Source organism: Ammospiza caudacuta, chromosome 16 (genome assembly GCF_027887145.1).
Source record: "Ammospiza caudacuta isolate bAmmCau1 chromosome 16, bAmmCau1.pri, whole genome shotgun sequence".
NCBI classification, from domain to species: domain Eukaryota; kingdom Metazoa; phylum Chordata; class Aves; order Passeriformes; family Passerellidae; genus Ammospiza; species Ammospiza caudacuta.
Window position 1 is genome coordinate 1,161,751 of NC_080608.1, and position 24,977 is coordinate 1,186,727.

The 24,977-nt window shown below is 46.7% G+C and overlaps 1 protein-coding gene across 1 annotated transcript in view; it reads left to right on the plus strand.

Moving 5' to 3' along the window:
* Positions 1 to 759: 759 nt before the first annotated feature.
* CTNNA1 (catenin alpha 1) overlaps positions 760 to 24,977 on the plus strand; it is a 116,352-nt gene continuing 92,134 nt past the window's right edge. The window contains exons 1-3 of the mRNA XM_058815646.1: positions 760 to 844; positions 17,246 to 17,352; positions 19,189 to 19,384. Of these exons, the coding sequence (XP_058671629.1) occupies positions 17,248 to 17,352; positions 19,189 to 19,384 (301 nt within the window). The 5' untranslated portion in view covers positions 760 to 844; positions 17,246 to 17,247. The remainder of the gene's footprint in view (positions 845 to 17,245; positions 17,353 to 19,188; positions 19,385 to 24,977) is intronic.

Genomic DNA, 24,977 nt, shown 5'->3' on the forward strand with positions numbered 1-24,977 from the left:
AATTTGTTGATTCTACCTCAAAAGCGGCATCCTAAGAGCCTGGGCTGGGGGCGGCCGGTGGAGGGCTGTAAAGGGAGGCTGCCCATGAAGCGAGGGGCCGAGCGGGACAGGGAGCTGTGCCGGGCTCCGCTGTGGGGCCTGGGCGGTTTCAGGGTGCCCTGCCCGGGCTGAGGGGGCCCCCCGGTCGTGCCCGGGGTGCGGGGTTCCGGCCGTGCCCGGTCCCGTTTCCGCCGTGCCCGGTCCCGTTCGGGGTGCGGGATTCCGGCCGTGCCCGGTCCCGTTCGGGGTGCGGGATTCCGGCCGTGCCCGGTCCCGTTCCCGCCGGGCCCGGTCCTGCCCGGGGTGCGGGGTTCCCGCCGTGCCCTGTGCCGTTCGGGGTGCGGGGTTCCGGCCGTGTCCGGTGCCGTTCGGGGTGCGGGGTTCCCGCCGTGCCCTGTGCCGTTCGGGGTGCGGGGTTCCGGCCGTGTCCGGTCCCGTTCGGGGTGCAGGGTTCCGGCCGTGCCCGGTCCCGTTCGGGGTGCAGGGTTCCGGCCGTGCCCGGTCCCGTTCGGGGTGCGGGGTTCCCGCCGTGCCCTGTGCCGTTCGGGGTGCAGGGTTCCGGCCGTGCCCGGTCCCGTTCGGGGTGCGGGGTTCCCGCCGTGCCCGGCCCTGTCCCCGCCGTCCCTCACCTGCGGGCGGGCGGTGCCGGCAGGGCGCGGGGGCGGCGCGGCGGGCGGTGCCGGGAAGAGCGGCCGGGCCGGGCGGGGAGGCGCCGGAAGAGCCCATTTCCTCCGCGGGACGGGACAAAGCGGCGGGGCCGAGCGCAGCCAGAGCGGCCGCCACCATCCAGCCCAGCTCTGCCCCGGTAAAGTTGCGGCTCTCGCACTTGGAAACTTTTGAGCGCCGGGCTGGGCCGTGGGCCGGGGCGGGGGGCGGAGGATGAGAGCGGAGCGGAGCGGGCCGCGCGTGGGGAGGGAGCCGGGCCCGGCCGGGGAGGCTGTGCTGCCCCGAGCGGCGGGGCCCGCGTGGGAGCGGGGCGGGCCCGCGGTGTTCGGGGCGGCCGAGCGCGTTCTGCCGGGGGAGCAGTGCGGCCGGGCCGCTCCCGGCGAAGTTTCGGTGCGGCGGGGCGGTGTCCAGGCCCCTCCCCGCGCGGCCGGGGCCGCCCCGGCGCCGCTCCCCGGCTGCGGGCAGGGCCGGGAGCCCCCTCTGAGCCCCCTGGGAGCGCTCCGTGCCTTTCGGACCCGCGGTCTGTCCGGGCGGCGCAGCCGGAGCCAGTCCCCCTCCAGCCCCGGCCGTGCTGCTGATCCCGTACACGGACAGCCGGGAGCACCCTGCCGCCCCGTCTGGCTCCGCCACGTTTTCTTACGCCCACCGCTAATCCCCTCCTGTGCTGGAAGGCGAGAGCCTCTCCTTCGCTGACAGAAAGTTTCGTGCTACTTTTCCCAAACAAAAAGCAGGGAGAGCGCATCCGCTCCTGGGTTCTGTACTCCCCCTGTGTCTGCTGCCTGTGGGCCTGGGGTCCCTGGGCAGCGTGGGTCTCCCGCCTGTTATTCATTGCTCCTACCAGTTCAGAACGCCTGAAATCTTTCAGGCGGAAAGTTTGCAGGAAAGTGTGTGTTCCAGTTGCGTTTAGTGAAGGATCAGATGCGCTCAAGGCACGGCTCCCTGTCTGTGTGCCCTTGGCTGCCAGCCGGGCCCAGGAGGAGTTTTCTGACGAGGGCCATCGATCGCCCCTCGCCCTGCGAGCGCGGCCTCAGCCCGGCTCTCGGGGCTGTGACCCCAGGCGTGTCTGGGCTATCTGTATTGAACTAGTCTGGAGCTCTCTGCTGCCCTTCCCCCTTTGTTTGGCTTTACCTATTGTTTTTTTGGGATGGGAGTTGAGCAGAAGGTGTTTTCTGGGTGCTTCAGTCACTTGTGCTCTGGTTACTGGTTTCCTGTGTTTTTCCTGCACTGGGAGTGGGAGAGGCTGCGCTCCTCAGTCCTGCTGGGGCTACAGCGGCTCTGGGGTTGTGTATTTCAGTCTCTGGGTTGGTTTGTAGGTAGGATTGTGTTGATGAAGGTTAAAGCCCAGCTCATTTTACACTAGGTGCAGCCTTTGCTCTGTCTTGGGGCACCAAGGCCACATTAAGTGTTTTGTTGTACTTATTTCACCCTTCTGAATCGAAACATGTTTAAAAGGACATACTTTGATGTTGAGTCACTGTTCATCATTTTCAAAGAAGCAGTTTCTTAAACATGAGGAAATGTTTTGACTTTTTGCAGCAGAAACAGACAAAGGTTTGGTAGGTTTTGTTTTTGGAAAGGCTTTGCCCTAACCTTTTCCATAACAAACAATGTGCCTTCATTCTTTACGTTTTTTTTCAGCCAGCTCTAATAATAGGCCTCTGCATCGGAGATTTAAAGTTTATACAAGGTGGCCGGGGGGAGTGCAGTGGGCAGAGATTAGAAATCCTGTGCTCAAATCGATGCTTTAAAATACAAATGTAAATACTTTCCTCAAATTGATTTTCAGGGTTTGAAACATCAGCATTTCTGTGCTGATATGTGTAAGGACAGACATTAATGTGTAGCTTCTTCGTAGGGCTTCTGTTGGTCTGATAAATTTAACTGGGAGATGTAATAGAAGAGTAATTTGTGGTTTTTTTCAGCAGCATGAATATCTTTTTCTGCAGCTGTAAGATCCAGAAACTGATCTTGCAAAGGAATCCACATTAAGTAGAAATGTTTATCAGTTGGAAATACATTTTTGTGGGACTTCAGGCCTACCTTGAGTTTACACCTGCTGTTACTGTTTAATTTCTAGATGACCTTTCTTATGCAGAGAATTATTTAAGATCACAGAAATACCCAGTGGCCAAACCAGCCTGCTGGTCATAGGTGGGCTGCTCTGGAGTGAGGGCCCTCGTGGTGCTTCTGTTCACCACTTGCTGGGTTCTGATTTACTGGTGCCTCTCAGCTCTGCTGGACACCAAAGGAAACATGATGAATAAAAGAGGACTGAGTGTCACTTGGTTAGGACAGTACTTCATGAGACAGTCACTCAGCATGATGATGAGTCACAGACTGGCTTGGGTTGAAAGAGACCTTAAAGCACTGGTTCCACTCTGCTGCCATGGGCAGGGACCCCTTTCCTGCCCCAACCCTGCACCTGCTCCCAGCCCTTCCACCCTGGCCTTGAATGCTTCCTGGGATGGGGCTTCCTGCGGCTGTGCCTCAGCTGACCTCACTCCAAAGCTTGTGCTGCTCAACTTGAGTGCTGAAAGTATGACCTTGAGGAGTGGGATCTGTTACTGCTCTGGGAATTCACCCGAACTGTTCTCCAGCTAGTCTGGAATAGCTCCATTCAGTGACTTTATAGCTCGTGTGTTGGTTAAACAGCATTGCAGCTTTAGAGAAAGTGCAGATGTTTGATAATTACTACTTTTAACTCCATACTATTTTAATCCAGCAAACGAGATTTAAAATAGAGCTACCACAAAATTGTATGCTAGCACCCTGACTGGATGAGCTCCTCTGGAAAGACGAGCACAGAGAGTGGCCTGCAAGCAGAACTGGCTGCAGATGGATTTACTGAGGAAATTTTGCACTAGGTGCAGCCTTTGCTCTGTCTCGGGGCCCAATTATTTGGTGAGGTGAAGGAGTGGCAGGAGGAATGAGGTCACTGCAACTGGAAGTGGGATTGTTCTCCATAAACTGAGACTCCTTATCTGGTAGTCAGGGTGAGATTGGGTGTAACTGATTTCTGGTGTGCAGAAGGTTAGTCCAGGCAAATCTGATACTTGAATATGATTCATAATTCCTTCTGACTGATGGATTTAAAGAGCCAGCTACCTTTTCTCTCAATATGATTACATATTTTTACTTGTTAATCCCAATGTACTACAGAAAACATCTGTTAGTCCTTTAATATGTGTTTATAAATATCTCTGGTGGAATTAGAGGAGTAACCTTTTTTTCTCCATGCTTTGTGAAGTGACAGAAATTATTCCATACACAGATCTAAACTAACACAGTTTGCAAAGTGCAATTCTCCCCTGGTCTGGAGTTCCCTTCTGATACAATTTCTCTAATTTATGAGACAACTACTTATTAATCAGTTAGACTCCCAAGAGCCTCTTCTGAAAGATTTTAAATTCAGGGATCAATGCCTGTATCCTGGGCTTACCCGAAGCTCTGTGGGCAGCAGACCAAGGGCAGGGATTCTCCACCTGCTCTCAGGTGAGACCCCACCTGCAGAGCTGCCCCAGCACAGGCAGGAGCTGGAGCTGCTGGGGCCAGGCCAGAGGAGGCTCCAGGATGATCCCAGGGATGGAGCAGCTCTGCTGGGAGGAAAGGCTGGCACAGCTGCCATTGTTCACCTGCACAGGAGAAAGCTCCAGGGAGAGCTCAAAGCTCCTTCCAGGGCCTAAAGGGACTCCAAGAGAGCTGGAGAGGGACTGGGGACAAAGGATGGAGGGACAAGACAAGGGAGAATGGCTTCATGCTGCCAGAGGGCAGGGATAGATGGGATATTGGGAAAAATTCTTGGCTGTGAGAGTGGGCAGGCCCTGGCACAGGGTGCCCAGAGCAGCTGTGGCTGCCCCTGGATCCCTGGCAGTGCCCAAGGCCAGGTTGGACATTGGGGCTTGGAGCAGCCTGGGACAGTGGAAGGTGTCCCTGCCATGGCAGGGGTGGAATGAGATGAGCTTTAAGGTCCCTCCCAAGCCAAACCATTCTCTGATAAACTCAGGGATAGAAAAACCAAACATGAGGCCAGCTATAGCTAAGGGAATAACCATTACCAAGGCAGAGAGTGGAACAGTGCCCATGAAGCCAAGCTGGAGGCCAGCTGGTTCTCTACTAGCTGTGTTTTAGTGCATGCAGTGGCACAAGAACAGATAAATGTTGATGTTACAGTCTGAGTGAGTGAAACTTCTGGTAGTCAGGGGCTTGAAGCAGACAGGGAACTGGCACCAGTGTGGCAGGTGGGATTGCACTGGGCATGGTGTGGGATCATCAGCTTGTGGTGTGCTGTTTTTCCCAAAGAACACCCAGTTTCTCAGCAATCAGTGCCCTATTATGGAATAGATCTGCATATGACTGCATATGCTAAAGAAGAATTTCTGTGTGGAGCTGATGTTGAGCAAATGAGAAGTTGATGTGGAGCAAATGAGATTGTGGTGCAAATTAGGGTAGAAGAGGGAGTTGGTTCACCCTGTTCTAAAGTAGCCGTCAATAGCTAGTTTAAGGAAGAGGCTGAAATTAATGAGCTTGGTAGGTGGGTGGGTGCTGAAGGATCAGGAGAAGAAAAATATAATGGGATTTTTTTTACCTGGATATTAACTGAGGGGAGATTGTAGGCCTTATAGTTCTGTCATTACCTTGTTCAGCAGAAGGTCGAGAGGACATTTAGGTAAATAATAAATTTGTGGCTTTTCATTTAAGTCAGTAGGGGTCAATGCTATGGGGAACATGTGGCCTTGGTGGCTTGTGTGGTTTTCTGTGCTCTGCCTTCCACTGCTGTTCCCACTTCTTCAAGGGCTCAGAGTTTTCATTCACTTTATTCTGGGCACTTGTAGAGGTGATATCTATGCAGATCTAAGGCTCTAGGGGGAAGATTCTTTTTCTATATCTTTCTCTGGTTGATACAACCCGAGCACAGGAGATCCACTTAAATAAATGGTCTGCACAAGGGCTGCACTAGCAATGTAGCTTTACAGAGCCTCAAAGGTCAGTTGAATTTTTCATGTAAACAGGGCTGAGCTGTGTGCCTATAAAACGGTGTTTAACCTGCGTAACACTGAGCAGGTCAGTATTCATCTTGGCAAAGTGCTCTTGAGATCTCCAGCTGAAGCTATAGGTGGGTAAATGTTTTTTTTAATTGACTGGAATATTGAATTCAGAGCCTGTGTTGTTGAACAGCAGAGGACAGAGCTGTGGTGTGCTCAGAAGCAAGAAGGTGAAAGTGGGTGTGAGTGCAACTAATCAAGATGTACAAGCTGCCAGTTTTTGCCCTCTTTCTTGCAAGTATGTCCTTGTAATGTACACTTGTAAAACTAATCTCTTTTAGCATGACTTAAAGACCTAGACAGTCTCACTGCTCAATGCTGAGGAGTTGCTTCTAGCCCTGGATAATTCATGATGGGCTGTGGATGTGTGTGCAAGTGACACATCTCATAATAACTACACTTACAAACCATAGCATTCATGCCAACCAGTACCTGTGTCCAGGTGTTTTGGAGTCTGTGCATCCTGAAATTTCAATTATTTATTGATTTCAAAGGTGAAAAGTAGAACAATGAGCTGTAAGTGGTGCACAGAGGGCTTGATGTGTTCTGATTGCTGTAGCTGAGAGGTCTGTCCTGCCGTGACCCTCATCAGGAGGTTTTGGTTGTACTGGTCCCATCAACTTTTTTTTAGCCTAGCCTTTGTCTAAGGCCCTAAGTTACGATCCCTTCTCCTGGTCTTGGCTGAGCTGACTGGTAGCAACAGCTGAACGAGGGAGTACAGCAGGAGCTCTGTTTGTTGCACTCTTGAGCAGCATCCTCTGGCTCTTGGATGCCTTTGTGGAGTGATGAATGTGCTAGGATGGGGTTTGGTGTCTCCCTCTGGTTCTCTGGTCATAATTACTAACCCCTGCCACTTTTCTTTTTACTGATCCCTGCAGTCATTTATCATCATTTATTTTCCCTCCCTCTTATCCTTCCCCACCTTTTTCCTGGGTCGTGGCAGTGTGTAAAGCCATCCCTAAAAGAGAAAGCAACAGGCAGGCAGTAAAACAAGCAATAAAACCACGAGAGAAGAGCAAACAAGTAGCATTGCTTCCCCAAGGTTCTCTGCCAGGGTCCAGCAGTTCCAGGAGCTTCCTGAGGCAGCAGCTGGAGCCTGGACTGGCTGTTGTGCCAATGTGCCAGGAGCCCACATGGCCTCTGGCTCTGGCAGTCCTGGCTGCAGGTGCAGAGCAGCTCTCCCATCATCGTGTTCAGCTGATGACTTCATGGCTTTTAAATTAGAAGCCTTGTGAGTTAAACAACTTCATACAAGCTACAAGTAAAATGAAAGATTTTTTTGGACTATTTCTTGAGTGAAAAGCAGGAATCTGGTTTGGCTCTGTGAGAGGCTCTGGAGTGGTTTAAATGCTTGTACAAAGTATGGCTTTGTAGTTCCTGCCGCTTCCACTCTTTGGAAGATGTGTTTAATTAGAAACCACTGCCCTTGCAGCTGGAAACACATTTCCTGAGTAATATTCAACAGTGCATCCTGAAAGTGGAGATGTAGAGAAGCCTTTTTGGACAGTGGGCACAGCCTGTGTTTGTTACTCCATGACACTTCACTGCTGCTGGAGTCCTCAGTCACAGCCCTCTGGCTTTGTACAGGTGTAGAGAAGAGTGCAGTAGGATTGTGAGCAGGGGATTTTCCCCTCTCTCCTAGCTGGGGTTTAGGGAGAAAAAATAATTACATAAAATCCAATAAGAGTAGCACAAAAAATAAAAAAGCTAGAGGGTTTATATGTAGCCAAACAGAATAATGTAGATTACTTGTGCAGGGTTCAAAGCTTATAACCTCAAGGAGAAAAAGTTAATTTCTGGTCTTTATGCATCAGTACTTTAGTGTCAGGTGTTCTCAGCTGGTTGTCTTAACCAGTTCTGTAAACTAAGTAAATTTGAATATGATTATTTGATTAACAGACTGTTATTGTGGACTTAGGGAAAAGTCAGTGGCTGTCAGTGAAAGATGCAGTGTTCAGCAGAACCAGAGGCAAAGTGCTGGTGCAAAGCCAATGGAACAGGATTTTTTAGCTCATCTGGTTTTTGTTCTGTAGGTTTGTCATGTTTCCTATTCCTGGGGGTGAAAAGAAAGGGTGGAGAGAGAAAAACGTGTCTTTAATCAGATGCGAGTTATACTTAGTAAATGGCTGTGTAACTACATTGTTTTTTTTTTCCCCAACAAGACTATCTAAGCAGTGACTCCTTTTTCTCAAACCTAGTTCCTTCTTGTTGCTTCTATGGAATGTGGGTGGGACAGTGTGGTTTTTTTTTTTTTTTAAACAGAAGTGGCTTTAATTGGTGATCTATCTGTGAAGGCAGTGACTCAAAAGGATTCCTGCCCAGGCAGGTCATGGTTAGCTCTGGCTACCATGCACAGTGGTGCACCCTTAGTGAGTTTGTGCTTGGCAGAAGTACAGGAACTCTGGGAAGCCTCCAAAAATGCATCACACCACTGTGTTTAATTTTACTATGACTTGCTTTGCTCTCCTGGAGAGGCTGTGAGGTTCTCACCAGTCAGTGCCCCAGCGTTCCAGTGTCTGCAGCCCTGAGGGGATGGGGTGTGGGAGCATCCTGCCTTAGTGCAGGCACTGAGAGGTGCTTCCCTCCTCCAGGCCATGCTTGTGCAGCCCATTCATGGACACTCTTTCTTTTGGGGTGTGTTTTTGTGAATTTCCCCTTCCCCCTCCCAAAGTCACAGCCGGAGCTGCAAGTTGAGAGTTGTCTGCGGGTGTGTGTGATGGTGCAACTCTTCTGTCAGAGGAACTCATTGTTTATAGCTGAGAGATGCTGCTGAAGGCTGCCCTGAGCATGAAGTGAACATCTCAGCCTCGTCACCTGTGGGTATTGTTACTTTTTTCTTTAAAAAAAACCTGCTTTGTAATTTTTATCTTAGACTGACAGCGTGTTCCTGAATCAAAGTGGAAGACTGCAAAAGGATTTCTGAAGTTTTCATAGGAAACTTAGAAAACATTTTACTTTGAAGAGTCTTCACACTCGTGTTCTCCTTTTGCTTCAGTGGGTGCTTGTAGTAAGTTTTGCAAAAGGAGAAAACTGGGAAACTTTTTCTATTCTTAAAATAGAGAAGTTTTCGTTACGTAGTCCTTAGTTGCTGCTGTGCTGAGCATGCAACTGAGAAAGAATATAGTATTTGGTCTCTAGTAATACAAGGGTGTCCATTTGCTCAATTTTAAAGTAAATTTTCATCAATCCCCTAATTATAGGCAGTCTTTTTTATTTCTTTTTTTTTCAGAACACGTGTGTCGGCTCCCACAGCTCCATTATTTGTGGACTCCTGACAGTTTTAAATTGCTAATGAAGGTGTAGATTTCGAAGATGTGGTCAGCTAAAAGCACTGAAGGGTATTGCATAACAACATATCAATTTAGGAATGAAAATGCAGTTTGAGTGGGGTCACATTCTGGTTATTTCTGACTCTTTAGCATAAACAGCACTTTTTATTACAGGTTGAGTGCTGAAGAAGATCAGAACAAAAATCCCTGGGTTTTCTTTTCCCTTTATTGCCAGCCATCAGTGAGGTTTTGCAGGCTAAGCAAGAATCAATTTTGCAGCTGTGGCAAATTCTTCTGCCAGCTGATAAAGTGGACTAATTTATAACAACCTTTTCCTTATTTAATGTGTAGTTGTGGCAAAAATTATCTTGTTAAAAGGTTGCCCCTTCTTGCATTCATTGTTAGCTTAAGGTTGGTAATTGGAACCTGTGCTGGTGTAGTTTGGGGTTTGAAGAGCCTTGCTCTGAAGCCACAGCCTAGTTATTATATCTGCACTGACTGTGTGTCCCTAGGGTCTGAAATGTGTGCTGTGGTTCAGAGAGTGCCAGAAAGCTGTTCTTTAGTTCTTTCTCAGTGATTTCAGGGAAGCTTCACGGAGTTTTCTGCCTCAAGAGTGGTGGAAAGAGGCACTGAGATTGGAAGGACTCCTGGTAGTTGAATTCAAGTGGTCCAGCAGATGCACAAGACCCTCTTGGGTTCTGACCTCCTGTCTCCAGGCTGAGCCCCCTTGTTGTGCTTCAGTGTGAACCTGCAGTGTGAGCCTACAGCTTCAGTGTGAGGGATGTGGCTGAGTAAGGGCTGGCTTTGGGAGGTTGAAGCTGCCATCACTGCAGGGATAAGCTCAGGAGAGATGTTGCTGTTTGCTTAAAATGCAGGTGTGGTGTCCTTCTGCATGGCCAGAGCCTTGCAGTGCTCACCCACAGAGCAGCTGAATACAGCAGGTACAGATCCCCTTGTTCTGATTTGGGAACTTATCTTTCATGGTGTTAGTGCAGGCCTTCAGCACAAAATGCACAAACATCCATGTGAAAGCAAAGTGAGTGGTTATTATTCACAACAGTAATAGCTTGCTGGTCATGGTACATCCTTTTTTTCCAAACGCCAAGTTTTGCAGCCAGAATATAAAAATTAATCTTACTGATAGAGGAGATTCTCTTTTTTAGAAAGAGCATGTGTCTTTCAAAGCACTGTTGATTCCCTGACAGTCTTCTTTATGGAGTTGGGATCATGCATGAGTTTGGAAACTGAAAACTGCGGAAATGAATTGAAAGTCTGGGATGAACCAGGCTATCCATTTGAATAGCCAAGTGGGTATAAGGCTGAGTTTGGCTCCTGTATTCTTTCAGGGTGTCATCCATGAACTGGAGCCTTAGTGTGACATAAATAAGTCACTAATTGCTTGTGCTGCCTGTGATTTGTCTTCCATGCACCTCCTTTCTAGATCCTTTGTAGTAAAACAATTCTATCAGGAAGGAAACGATCAGAGCTGAACACTTGCATAACTGGAGGCAAGAAGCTGCTGTTGGCACCAGCATCTCCCAAGCAAACATCATATTTGCCATTGTGCAATCTCTGCTGGGGTCCCAGGACCAGCAGTGAAGCTGTTTGTGCACAATGTGCCTTCATCCCTTAAGCAGCAGCTGAACCTGAGTGAAGGAGTGAAAACCTGGAGGGACAGAGCTTGTTCCTGGTTCTGACTGAAGATGAATGGCCTGAATCCCCAGCACTGTGACAGTCTGGAAGCTGCTAGGAGAGTGAGGCATCTTCATCTGCTGCTGTGCCCTCTGCCCACTCCCGTGTGGGCTGGGCTGGGCACTGCTGCCACAGGGAAAAGGTGAGGAGCTCCCTGTGGCTGCTGGCTCTGCTCAGAGACAGCACCCACACAGGAGAGAAAACAGCCAAGAATTTCATGGATTTTTGTAGGAGCACTGGATCAGGGTTCATCTCTCAATTCAGTAGCAAGTTCTAAGTGAGTGGAGACTAGAGAAGCATTTGTTTGTTTCTGGCTGTGTCAAGCTGTCTGATGAGTGTTTCAGATGCCTCTGTGGGTCTTCTCCACAAGAGCAGCAGAGAAAAATTTATGAAAGCAGATTTAGAGTCCTGGAACTGGGATGGCACTTGTGAAGAACAGGCTTATCTGAACCTGAATATTGTCTTTTTTCTTGGGTGATTACTGCAGTTTGTGGGGAAAAAACCCTAAACAAACCTGTAGCAAAGTTGAATATACTTGAGTGGAAGGAAATTCCATCAAGGAAAATGGTAATTGGTTTCTACAGAAGGTTGCTTTACTCAGTAAATTATTTCCCACTTCTTTTTCCATTATTTATATAGATACCACAATGGAAAGTTTAGTAAAATTGTATTCAATGAAAGCCAAGAGTTTGGGATGAGGTGGAGATGATCTTACCTTGACACCAAGCTGGACAAGGGCAGTGTATCTACTCACACTCAGAATGTGGAGGCACTCCAAAGTTTAGTGACACGGACACAAGCATTGCATCCCATCCCATCCCACCTGTGTCACCAAGACCTGGCTCTCATGAGACAGGTTCAACTCAAACTCATCCTGCACATACAAATAGGAGCTTTGCCACAATGTGACGCCTGAATTTGTATTAATACTTCAGACTGTGAAATTCTAGCAGTAAGGATTTCTCATGAGGTAGTACCTGCATGGTGTTTATGGTGGGGGACAGGATTTGGTAGCTGAGCAGATGGAGTGTAAGGTTGAAGACTATGTTAGAAGAGTGTCTCTGTTTTTCTTGTGTGTACTTGATGTTAAATAAAACCAGCTTAAATAAAGCCTGCTTAAATCCTTCTTGGAAAGCATCGCATACACCAAACATCCTTGACTTGCAGCTATTTGGCTGCTGAGTGTTGCTTTATTTGTGGAACAGGGCAGACAAATTAATTTGGAGACTGTGAAGGGAAAGAATGGAACTTTTTATTTTATGGATACTCCTAGTTATATGAAAAACCAGTTTTGAGTTGTCATTGGGCCATATGAAGTCCCAGCATGTGAGCTGAGTTTTACTGAAGTGTGCCTTAATCTCTTTGAAACCAAAACTGTTCTGAAGATTTGTGTTAATGGTATGTGTTAGATACCCAGCTCCTGAAGGTCTTTGCTCTCTCGTCTACCACCTTCAGCAGGGGTCAGGGATCCCTGCTGGTTGTCAGCTGGGTTGGGTATTTGGGTAACATGCCAAGCAAAAGGATTCCATTGGGAGCAAGGGGTCTGGTTCTCTTTCTGTCTGGAAGATAAAGCTGGGTCATTGTGTTGTGAATCCCACCAAGTTCCATCCCCAGGAGCTGGGTGATAGAGTCATTATGCAGCACAGAGTATCTAGAGATGGTCTGGAAGCATGGTAGCAGACCAGATTATCATTCAAAATGAGTGAGACATATGAGAGAAAGAAGCTGCAAAAAACTGCAGTGAAATGTCTCTTGGTGCTCCTGGGCACATCAGCCCTGCAGAATGGGGAACAGCTGAGGAGTCCAGGAAGGATGTTCAGATAGGGAATGTCCTCCCAGGTATAAAATGTTCCTGTCCCATGTTCTGTGTTAGGCATTTTGGCTAGCTCAGTGCTGGAATTCAGCATGTGGTCTGTTGTACCTGGCAAGGTCAGCTCCTCTCTGTGCCATTCAGACCATTCCTTGAATCCTGGCTTCTCTGAGAAATACCAAGACATCAGAGAGTGCAGCTAAAAGCTTTTAGAAAGCAGCCTGGCAGGAGAGATAAAATGTGAAGACTGACAGCAGATGTTATGTTACAGACTTTCAGGTAGCACAAGGTGGTGGGACTGAAGAACAGGAGATGGACAGTTACTTTTTGCTGTGTAACCCAAGAGATTTACCCCTGCCTGGAGGTAGGGTTACTGCAGGATGGTTTGGTACTGGGCAGATGGAATGGCCTCACTCAGTAATGCCTGAGATACAGCCAGCACTGCCTTCAGGTGTGTGTGGGAGTGCAACCTGGAAAAACAGGACCTGAGCACTCAGGCCTTTTTGTGATTCGTTGGGGTGCAGAGCTTGCTGTTCAAACTGTGCTCCTTCACGGGCTTTTGGAAAAGCCTTGGGTGCCTTCAGGGCATTTCTGCAAAGCAGCTGCAGAGCTGCATTCCTCTGCTTGCCAATATCTAAAAATTATTGCACGCCACTATTATGGAATTATGGCATCTGAAATTATTCCTAAAACTTGAATTACCAGTTTTTGAGAACATGCAGACCTACAGTTGTGGCTTTTGGAAGGAGCACTGTGTGCATCACCCTTGGTGTGCTCCTGGCAGCCCCAGCAGCTCAGAGGTCCCTCTGCTCATCCTTCTCTCCAAGCAGGGCTGGGGCCTGCCCTGGGGGGCACTTCAGAAGCAGAGCTCATCTCCATGCTGCTCCCTCCCTGTGCAGTCCCACTCCTCCATCAGGACAGGAACCTGGGAAGGGAAGTTTTAGTTACCAGCTCACTCTGAGACCAAGCTCCCTGCAGTGGCTCCTGCCTCTGCCACTGTGGGTCTGTTTGGGCAGGGAGAGGAGCAGTTGGATAGCAACAGTGGCTGGTTGAAGCAGAATGGAGACCTGTCCTTAATCTTTAGCTGTTGAGATCTTGACTGTAGAAAGCAAGCAAGAGCTGTCCAGGGGTGACTGTACTTGCAGATCATTGGCTGGAGCAGAGCTCTGAATGTGGCTCCTTTAAATCCCTGTGCTTCCCCTGCCCTCATGTCCTTGCCAGTGCCCTAAGCCCCCGGAAGACCCTGCATTACTACTGAAATCTCTATTGCAATAATGGGCACCATCATGAACAGGAAAATAACTCAAGGGGTTTGCAGTTAAAGGGCTGGGCTGGTGAGCATGGCTGGAGGTTGGAGCTTCACATGTCTGAGCATCAGATGTGTGGGGAGGGCATTCCTGCTCCTGCAGAAGCTCTGCTTCATTCTCAGTTTTCAGTGGCTCCTGGCTCAGCTTGACTGTGGCATCCAGCTTTGCCCTGTGTTCCCACTGCAGTGGCTTTGCCAAGGGTGCCAGCTGATGGTGCCATCTCCCTTGCCATAGTGGTGTGTGTGGTGGCACAGGGAGCCAGATGGGCATCTCAGCCCACCTTGCAAAAATGGATTTCTTTCCCTTCAGCCAAATCAGTCCTTCCCCATCTGGTTAATCGCTCAGGCGTGGGGAAAGCTGTGCCAGTACGGAGGGGGTGTGATGTGCAAACGGGAATGAGTTCCTGGAGGGGTGTGGGAGGATGAACGTTGGTCCTTAAGCAGCTTTTCTGCTGCTTATGAAACCACAGGCTGGGCAACCACAACTCCCTGTGCAGTGGTGTTGTTCTATATATTCCTGCACTTGAGATTCAGCGCCGCTCACTCTTCTGCCGTGTGGTCCGTGCTGCTTGGTCCCTGAAATTAGTGGGGCTGGGGCATGGGGAACATGTTCCACGTCAGTTGGGCTGTCCCAGCTGTCAAACCAGTGCTGCACTGCTCTGCTGCGGGTTCCTCTTGCAGAGGATGTCCTCTTTCCCTGTAGGTGTTGGAGTGACTGCACGGGGGTTGTGGTGTGCTCTCCAGGAGCTAAGGATTGAGCACTCTGCCCCACCATCCCATGAGGTGCTTTGCTACCTGTTCCATATTTCAATGCACTGAGGGAGAGCTTGAGCAGTCACAGGAAGAGTCAAATTCCAGAGAACTAGAGACAGTCACAGCCATGCTGTACCATGGCCCTGACAGTTGTCCTTTTATCCCCTAAACCCATCTCACCCCTGTGTTAGTAACCTATAGCCTGTTCCTGTGTTCTCCACAGGTTTAATTTCATTGAATAAACATATTTATTGCAATGTACAAGTGATATCCAAGCCCTTGCTGCCAACCAGGCTATTTGATACCAAGCTTTGCTTTTTAGATAAATTTCAATAGCACTGCTACTAAGTGGTTTTTATAGACCATTACTTTTGGCCAATTCATGAACTATCATACTAACGTGTTTTCAGATGAATTGCCTTTATTATCCTACTAATACAATTAGTGTATCTTCTCATGGTTACTTCATCCTGCACATTGTTTCTGCAAGAGGTGTAACAGCATTAACTTCATAGAAAAAGCCTTTCTTTAGAAACCTGTTGGGCTTTCCAGAGCCCTGGCTCTGTTTCTCAGAAACCACAAAGGTTGTCAGTGTATTTTTCTCGGCTTCTTACGTAGGAAGCATTTGTGCTGAGCTAATGGGGAGGGAATAAACCAGTGAAATTCCTTGTGAGGGGTGGGAAGCTACCTGGGGGTTAAGGGCATTTCACAGCATGCCCTGTGGCACAAGCCAGTAGGTGAGTGAAATAAAAAGAGGAGATGATTGAGAGAGGAGGTTAATTAGTGAGTTCACAGTGCTTAGGGGTTTCTGTCAGAGGTAGGGGAGGACAGGAGATGACCACCTTCCACCATCCTGTGGCTCCTTGGGGACTCTGGAGCTGCGAGCCTTGCCCTGCACCCACTGCTTTTTCAGTGCAAACCATCAGAAGGGTTACATGTATGCCAGCCTTGGTGGGCTCATTCTAGGCTCTCTCTTTTTAAGCTTTCAGCTTTTTAAGTTTTTCTCTCCCAGCAGTGTGGGCACTTGGAGTGTGGGTGTGGTGGAGAGCTGAGTGCAGCTGGGTGAATATTCCTGCCTTGCACCTTGTGAAGTTGTACTTCAGTGTGTCAGCTTTGGCCAGCAGTGCTGGAGTGAGTTCTCAGTCTGTGCTCTGATGCCCGTGGTGTGGGAGCCCTGGGCTGGCTGGGGAGCAGCTCTGAGCTCCTCCAGTGCCCCAGAGCTCTCATTGTGCCCTGGGAAACAAGCAGCCCCCCTGTGCACAATTAGCTCTTGGGGTCGGGAGAGAGCAGTTGGTTGTTGGTACGTGTTGTAAACATTGTTGGTTACCAAAATTAGTGCCTTGCCTCCTGCTTTTTAAAAATAACGGGATGTTGTGCTCGTCTGGCAGCTTGGGGACATCTGGTGCTGTCAGAGCAACGTGACTGCTGAGATGCTGTGCAGGCAATGCCCTGGCCAGAGAAGATTAAAAATATCAGCAAATAAGCTTTAAAATTATCTCAACAGTAGGTGTTTAGGAAGATGGGTGGACGGAGATTTAGGAAATCTATTTATCTTCCTGACTTTTTTAAAAATAAAGAGTTACAAATGTAGGTTTAGTCTAATCTTGAATTTTGAGGTTAGCCCAAAGCAGGAAGAGCTAGAATCTATTATGTCTGAAGTGATATGAATTGGTTTTATGGATTTCCAGTACTCTAAATCCATTTTTTAAACTGAAATTATTGTTCACTTTATTCTTTTGTTGTAATGTGCAGCATCATAGTGTTAATCCAGTGATTTGTTGTAGTTCCTTATTTTTAGTTCTATTTTTTTAGGCTGCTGGTTTCAACAGCTGAGCTATTTTAGTAGTTTCACTCAACTTTTCCCATAAGTATGTTTGCTGTTCCGTTGGGATGTTGATATAAAACTGTAACGGGAAGGAACGGCTCAGTGACAGCTTTGAACAGATCTCTTCATGCAAATCTGCTTTTCCCTCCTATGCAAATGTTAAGGAGAAGTGTAATAGATATGTAAGCTGTTAAGTATGAACCAGCTGGATTTTCTGGCTTTGTGAGGCTTATATTCACTCCTTTACCTTTGTATTCCCCAAAGGTGAGCTGGGTGAAAGGGGAGGGAGTGTGGGTTGGGTTAAACCTGGCTGCTGCTTTGCTAGGGCCTTTGGGCAGTGACTGGTGGAGCTGAGGAGGTGGGCAGCATCCAGAGCTGCTGGAGTCAGGGCTCCCTTCTGCTCCCCCAGGCCTTGGGCTGTGTCTGAGAGCTGGCCCTGGGAGGGAGGGGGTGCAAACTGAGCAGGGGCACCCAGATTCATGGGCAAAGTGCCCCCACTGCCTGTGGTGCTTCTTCATTGCTCAGGGAGCACCAGTGAGTGGCCCAGGCACTGCTGATCTTGCCATTGCTCTGATGAAACAGTGTGCCTTTGGGTAGGTTTGTGTGTGGGTTTATTTGCTTTTGGTTTTACTTTCTGACCAAAATGTGCAGGTAATATCTGTATATTGTAATAACATTTCCTCATGCTCATACCATTTGAATCAAAGCTGATGTTTCTGGAGATGCTGTAACTTACACTTACACTAAGTGGATGTTTTGTGCTTAACAGGTTGCATTTTAATTTATTTTTAAGATACATTAATACAAATTTTTATTGTTAATGCATCTCTTTTCTTCTGGCAGAAATGACTGCTGTCACTGCAGCCAACGTGAACTTCAAATGGGACCCCAAAAGCCTGGAGATAAGGACACTGGCAGTTGAAAGGCTGCTTGAGCCTCTTGTCACACAGGTAGGAACAAGATGGGGCAAAAAAACCAGTCATAAACATGATTGCCTGTTTTGGTGTTTTAATTAACTCACAAAGCTTAAATTCTAGGTGTACAAACTAAAAAGAAAAAAGTTTACAAGCAGTTTCTTTGCTCAGTTTCATTGCTCAGTTTACATGGCCATGAGTCCAGGGAGACTGTGCTGCTTCAGCACCTGATAAGACACAGTAGTTACTAACAGGCATTTCTGCACTTCTGATTGAAATAATGTTCCATGCCTATACTTTGTGCTGGATTTGTGAATAAAAACTTCTTTCTGTGTGGTATACATGCTGCAGTGGAAAGCACTGAAGAGCCCAGGAAGGCTGGAGTAAGTCTTGTAAATGGGAGTTGTGTGTTTTGGGTGTTTTGGAAATTTTTGGAAGAGACTTTCTAGGAGGTCTGGAAGAAAAGGTACACAAGAGACAGTTCACTTGTTGTCTTCAGCATTGTTTTCCTGGAATGTGAAATTTCTGAAATGACAGAACGAGCTGGACACAATTCCTGCTAAGTACATATGGGAATGATCAAATTTTGTTTCCAGTATTATCCCCTTTAGTCACCAAGCTGCTGTCTGTACCTGTGACTTGTTCCCTCTGGGTCCTCAAGTGGGCAGTTATCCAACTGATGAGGCTTTTTAGCTGAAGTTACTGATGGAGTCTTTGCTTAAGAGAAATGATCTTAATTTGGCAAACTTAACTGAGCAAACTTGTTCACAGGACCTTTTTCACCCATTGCAGTGTCTGTAACTTAGTCCTCAAGGAATAAGCACAACAGGCTGTACTGGCAATCCCCTGAATGATGTGACTGGCAAAATACAGAAGGAACTGGAGCAAATTGCCTTGTTGCAACTTGTTCTTTATTTGTAGAACACGATGAACTGAGAGTACCCAGTACAAATGCTCCCCATTAACCAACCACGATATTCCCAGCTGAAGGCTTTCCCTCTCTGCATCAGCCAGCTGGGAAGATGGATTCAGCTCTGAGGACCTTTATGTCAGCAGTCCTTGGGCTTTCCAGAGTAGTAATTTTTTTAGTGTTGTAATTTAATGTCCCTCTGTAGCAGCTTTGTGTGCATTTTCCAAGGCTTTCCAAAAGGGAGAGGAAAGAATAAGGCAAATGGAAGAAGGGTGTGTGGATATTGTGACATAAAGGGGATGGATCCTGATCCTGAGCTCAGGGAGTACCTGGGGGTCTCCTGGCCTCTGGTGATGACTCTGCTCCCTCCAGGGTTTCAGTCTAAGATGGACAGCTTGGAAATATTTGTTGATTGCAGGATGATTGTGAGAGTTCAGTTGGGTTTTTTTTAAGGAAATAATGAGCTCTACCAAGTCCTTTGCTCTGCTTTCAGCCCTTTGGCTATAGCACTGTTTGGACTGCAAAGATACTGTGTCTGTACATTTCTACTGGCACAGAATTCAATCTTGTCTGGGATCTCTTATGACTGGAGAGTTATCCCAAATTAATTATCCCCACCTTGGTTTCTTTTATGTGGTGCCAAAGAGCTCTGGCCTGTTACTGAGACTGCAGTTTATCAAAAATACAAATAGATCTCCATTCTTAAAGTCAACTTTTGAGGAGTGCTGCTTGTAAGAGAAATCTCTGAGCTGTTTAGTTGCATTTATTTTGCTCATCTAAAGAATCGAGAAGCACGGTAGTGTTTAAATGTGAAAAAACAGTCATTAGGTTAACTTCTGGAGCTGGCAATAGTGCAGGTATTAGCAATACACTGTCTAGGAAAAAATACATGTGGCCTTACTATCAAATGGCTAAACATTAAATTTGCTGTTGGGTTTTTTCCCTTCCATCTATTCCTTTAGGTAACAACACTGGTTAACACCAGCAACAAGGGCCCCTCCAATAAAAAGCGAGGCCGTTCTAAAAAGGCTCATGTCTTGGCTGCTTCAGTTGAACAAGCAACAGAGAATTTCCTGGAGAAAGGAGATAAAATTGCAAAGGAGAGCCAGTTCCTGAAGGAGGAGCTGGTGGCAGCTGTGGAAGATGTTCGCAAGCAAGGTAAGAGTGTGGATCTGGTGGCCTCTCAAACTGTGGCTCTTCAGAGCAAGTGGAACCATTCCCATTTCCCTTTGCTGCTCTTTCTAATGACTGTGCCTCTCAACTTGTGGGTTCTCAGCTTGCCTGGCTGGCATCCCTGAGCAGTAATGTAACTGCATAGGTCTGGAAACTGGATGGCCCAAGCAGAGATTAAGAAGAGAAGCAGAAGGGCTAATTCTTTGACGAGCATTTAAAAACTTCAGTTTAGGCTCAAAAGCGAATGTGCTCCCTGCAGCTCTGAATTTTATGGGACTACATCTGAAATATGTCAATAACTTCTTCAATATCTGACTGTATACAGACCAGCACTGTAGGAGGAAGAGCCAAGTGTTGACTCAACAAAGATGTGTTTCTTTGAATATGTAAAATGTAAACAACACCAAACAGAATGTGAAGACCTTGATTAAATATTCCAGGCTTCCTTCCTCACATCTAATGTTGATTTTTATAATTTTCTTTTTTACTTTCTTGGAGCAGACCTGCAAGAAAAGCCTATGGAGCTGACTTACTCTAAAATATGCACTAGTAAATATTGTTGCTCATAAATCATTTATCATTCTTCCAGTCATGAGTCTTTTCTATGCTTCAGTGAAACCCAGTCAACTGGTATTAATGGTGACGGCTGCTGCTGCAAAAAGGGGAAAACTCATTAGCATTAATTACTTGTTTGTAGCTGAAGTTGCAGAGTGGTGAAATATTAGTTGGAAATGGTTCTAAGTTCTGGATGAGGCTGGCTGATAGACCAAAGAAAGATCAAGGTAAGAAGGCTGCAATATAAGGGGCTAATTGAGTTGGCTTAATTTAACAACAACAAACAGCAGGAGAGCTCCCTTTGACTCCAGGCTTTAATTGCTGGTGCTCGACTGCTGCTCAGTTGAGAGTTTGTGCTCATCTGTGGGTGCCTCCAAATGGCTCAGTGGTGCTGGTGAGAGAGGGAACTCTGCTCAGCCCTTGGGACTGAGAACTTCCCTGAGCTGCATTGTAGCTGAATATTGCAGAGAGAGGCTGAGGGGAAGAGACTGATAAAAACCTTCCAGATGACCCATGTTTCTTGGCTCCTTCTTGGTTCTGAGACTGCACATAGGCTTGATGCCAAAACCTCCTTGCTCTGTTGGCTTTGACAGAGGAGGTGAAGCTCATAACTGAGAGGTGCTGGAGTGAAATAACTTCCCATCTAAATGTTGCTTCACTTCTTCCTCCCTTTTTGCTGTTTGCAGCTTGTGTGGATTCTGTGCCTGTTTCCTCAGGCTGGTGGGTCAATCTCCTGGACACAGGTGGTGCCCACCATCCTCTGTGGGGACACCATTGCAACACAGCCCAGGGTCAGAGCTGTGCCCCATCATGGGGTCAGGTTTAGCAGAGCAGCTTTTGGTGAGGAAATTCAAAGTCAAACCAGCCTTTGAGGAAAGGAGAAGCAAGTGGTAAAAATGAGCTGGAACAGAGGGGAGCGTTATTGCTGCCAGTGCCCAGGAGGATTGCAGTTCTCAGCAGTGCTAGTAACAGCAGGGAGATACAACCTCCCAAGGCATGTGGTTGTGTACACTCTGTGCACATCAGGAGCCTCCCCATATTGTGTCAGACCAGTTGAATCTGTGAACTGGAGAAACAAGGAAAGTGGGATGCAAAGCTTGTACGTGTGCTCAGCAAACATTTTGCAAAAAGGGCATGAGTGGAGAGGAGAATTTGGGTGTTGTGGTCAGCAGCAGGATGATGATGAGCTGGCAGTGGGATTATGGATATAGAGCACAATTAATCTTCAGTGGAGGACAGGAAAATAGCATTAATAATGCCTCTATTTAGAGTAGGGAGTGGTTTAGTTACCATAATAAAAAAAGATGAATGAATGTAGACAGGGATTATGAAGATGATTAGGACAATAGATAACTTGTCTCATCAGAGAAAATTAAAAAAAAATTTTTTAGCCTAGCGAGCAGAAGATTGAGAGAGTACATGATTTTAGTGAGCATGCTTGTTCATAAAATCCCATTTGTTTGGGGTAAAAACAAAGAACTGAAAAGAGCTATTTTGAATGAATAATAGCATGGCTGCCTACTAAATCAATGTAAGTGGATCTTCAAAGTCTTCTTGTTTTTTACAATGGAAGAATAAATTACAGCAAGCAAGTTAAAGAAATATCTTACAGTAAGATTCCTGGCCCTTTAAAGCTTTGTACTTTTGATTCCTTATAAAGTAATGAGGGTTTTGAGCAGAAAAGTGGAGATAAGGAATCAAAGTGTTCTTCAAAATAGATCCTGCTGTGGTTATTGAAAAGACTTAGTATTTGGAAAGCATTTGATGTGAACATCTTGAATTTCGGCATTGCTGTAGTGTTTGTTGAAGGCATTTCTGCCATCAGAGGTTTGCTGGGTAACAGAAGGTGCAGCACTGGTCCTGCCCAGCTCCTCTGGTGCTGTTGGGAGGGGTTTTGGGAGCTTCAGCCAGTCCCTTACCCAGGTACTTGGCACTGAGGCAGCTTCCAAACTGGGCTCAAGAGGAGATTTCTTGTGGGTCAGACTGGCAAGGCTGTTCCTGGTTCCCTGGAATGCTGATGGCTACAGCTCTTTGTCTCTGCATGTGAGCATGGGAATCCAGGGAATTCACTGTGCTCTCCTGCTGTTGTCTTCTATGGCAACTTTACATAACATACTAAAAATTAACACTTAACATTGAAAAGTCTAAGCCTGTGTTTAGGGTTTGAGGTAAGAGAAGGAATGAAGGCTTGGATGACTGAGGTTGCAAGTGCAGGGGAATGAACCAACTGATTCAGTTCTGTGTTCTTCTGCTTGGTTCTTCTAAGTGAAGGGTTCTTCAAAACTGAACAGTGAGATGAATTATGAAAGGGGAAAACAGTTTCTTCAATGTACATCATGGAGGATGTCTGGCTTAAGGATTTCCAAGGAGCAGGAGGAGGCCAGTTGTGGAACATCTTGAAGTTAAATACTGAATTCTTCTTGGAAAATTCAACTTCAGAATTCTGTTGTGACCAGTTAGCTAAATTTCTTAGAAAGGCACAATGAGTTCAGTTGGTTTCCTGCAACAAAGCTTTAGGAGTGTGCCACTTTGAAAAGCCATACCCTGAGGGAGCTCTGAGGTGGCTGTTGGCAAACTGTAGACGTGTTGTAGGCAGTGTATGGATTTGATTGAAGGCAAGATTAAGGAATTATCAGAAGCTTTTGTTGCCATGAGTATCAACTCCTGTGTTGATATGGCAAAAATTGGTGTGGGAGCAGAGTTAATGGTGCTGCCTGGAAGTGTTGTCACACCCTGTGGGCATGGGGGAAAGAGACTAGAAAATGGGAATTTTCTTTTGATGGATTGGAGTCTGACCATTTCTGAAATAGGCTTTGTTCCATTAGATTTAAGTGAATTGTTGGTGCTTTATTGACATGATCACAGGATGGCTATTGTTGCCTCTTCTTTTCTCAACTCTGTTTTATTTTCTTTCCCTTCTAATATCTAATGAAGATCTAAGGTTGTATTGGAAAAACAGACTACTCATGCAAGAATTTGTACCAGCTTTATAATCCAAGTCTCACAGTTGAAATCTTCTCCACTTTGTTACTTTAACTCTTAAAATCTTTCTTCCAGAGTGGTTGTGTTACCTGTGTTCAGTGTTGAAAAAGGGAAGATTGTGCTGGATCCCCTTGGAATTGCTGATGTGCACACACTATGCAGTTCCTGCATATTGAGGCCAGGCCAGAGTGCTCTCTTGCCCTTTGAATCCAGCTAAAAGAGCTACCCCAGGGTGCTTTCCCTTTATAAAAGAAGCCTGAAAGTCAGCTTCCCTTAATTGGCAGAAATGTATATATATGCAACAACTTTAAATATAATCTGCTTTTAATTTTGGGAAGCTGGTTATCTTTTGACACCCTGACAAGCTGTTTGAAACTCACTAAATCTTTAAAAATCTCATGTTAAAATAAAAGGGAATAGCATTTTATTTTAGGACTGGCTTGAAAGGTTGCAATTTAAGAGCTGGGTAGAGGATAATTTTGGCTTTTAACTTTGTTAGCAATTTCTGAGATTCACGTGAAGAAGTCGCCTCTTCAATAAGTTGTTTTAAATAGAAAATAAATGAAAACAATTATTTGGGAATTGAAAATGTGGTTATTTTATATATAAGTAAATAAGGAAGGAAAAATTTGTACTCTGTTTTGGTTCTGGCATATCACAGAATGGCCTGGATTGGAAGGGACCTTAAATCCACCCAGTCCCACCCCCTGCCATAGGCAGGGACACCTTCCACTATCCCAGGGTGCCCCAAGCCCCAGTGTCCAACCTGGCCTTAGATATTCCAGGGATCCAGGGGCAGCCACAGCTGCTCTGGGCACCCTGTGCCAGGGCCTGTCCACCCTCACAGGGAGGAATTCCCTCCCAATATCTCATCTAACCCTACTCTGTTTGAAGCCATTCCCTTTTATTGTGTTGCTTCATGCTTTTGTAAATAAATATCCTTAAATCCTGAGGTTGTCACTGTATTTCATACTTGTGGTGATGACTTTTATTATTAGCCTGTTCCAGAAGGAATAAAGAAAGGCTCATGTCAGCTGTGTTGGGGTTTTGTAATCTCCTGACTGTTTGAAGCTCACAGCATTGGTGGTACATCATCTCTCACCCACCTGGAAATCTGGAGTTCTTAACCTGTATTAAAGTAATGAGTTGTGTTCCCCAGAGCTGGGTAGGGGATACCTTTGGGTTGATACTCAGAGCTGGCCTGTATTTGGACAGAAGCTCTTTTGCTGTGTCCCAGTACAGAAGTAGCATATTTTTATCTTAAAATGTTATGTGGCACTTTTGGTTGTATTATTTAAGATGATAGAAGGGTGTTACATAGGGGGGAGCATTTGAACAAAGTTGAGTATCTTGGTGTGGTTGCTTGGGCAGGCTGGCAGCTGTGCTTGGGCTGAATTTAGCTGTGAAGGTGTAGAGTGCCTGGGTGGGGAGAACTTCCTGGGAAGATACTATGTATGGGCATGGTTAACCCCAGGCTCTCCAGCTGTTGGCATTTCTGAGCAGTTAAAAGTAAGCTGTTAAATAAGTGGAGCTTCCTGGGACTGCATCAGGCAGAGATTTTGGTGCAGCCCTTGCCCTGTTTGGTGTGGGGGGCTCCATGGGACTCACTGTCAGCTGTCACTTGTCAAGCGCTGGTGGAGGTTTTTTAGTCTCATCTGAGACAGGCTATTTTTATTTTGGCATTTGGCCACGTGGACACTTTCTCATACAGGTTTTTGGGAAGCCTCTGAAACAGCACCTAGCATCTGCTTTCTGGTCATCTCTTGCTGCCTGCAAATCCCTGACCCTGAGGCCCTACCATTTTCTAAACTAAGTCTTAGCTGTTCTCTCAGGGATTTCTCAGATGTAGAGAGATCCAAGGATAACAATGTGGATTCCAAAACTTACTGTTGTGTAGGAACTGTGGTGCTGGAAGCTGGTCCAAAAAGTGAGGGAGAAATCCAAAATTTACTCCTCTGATTATATGCAGGCATTACTTTCATGCTTTGTGAATGCCTTCTGGAGGAATTGCTCTAGCTGTGCAAAGTGGCCTTTGCTTTTC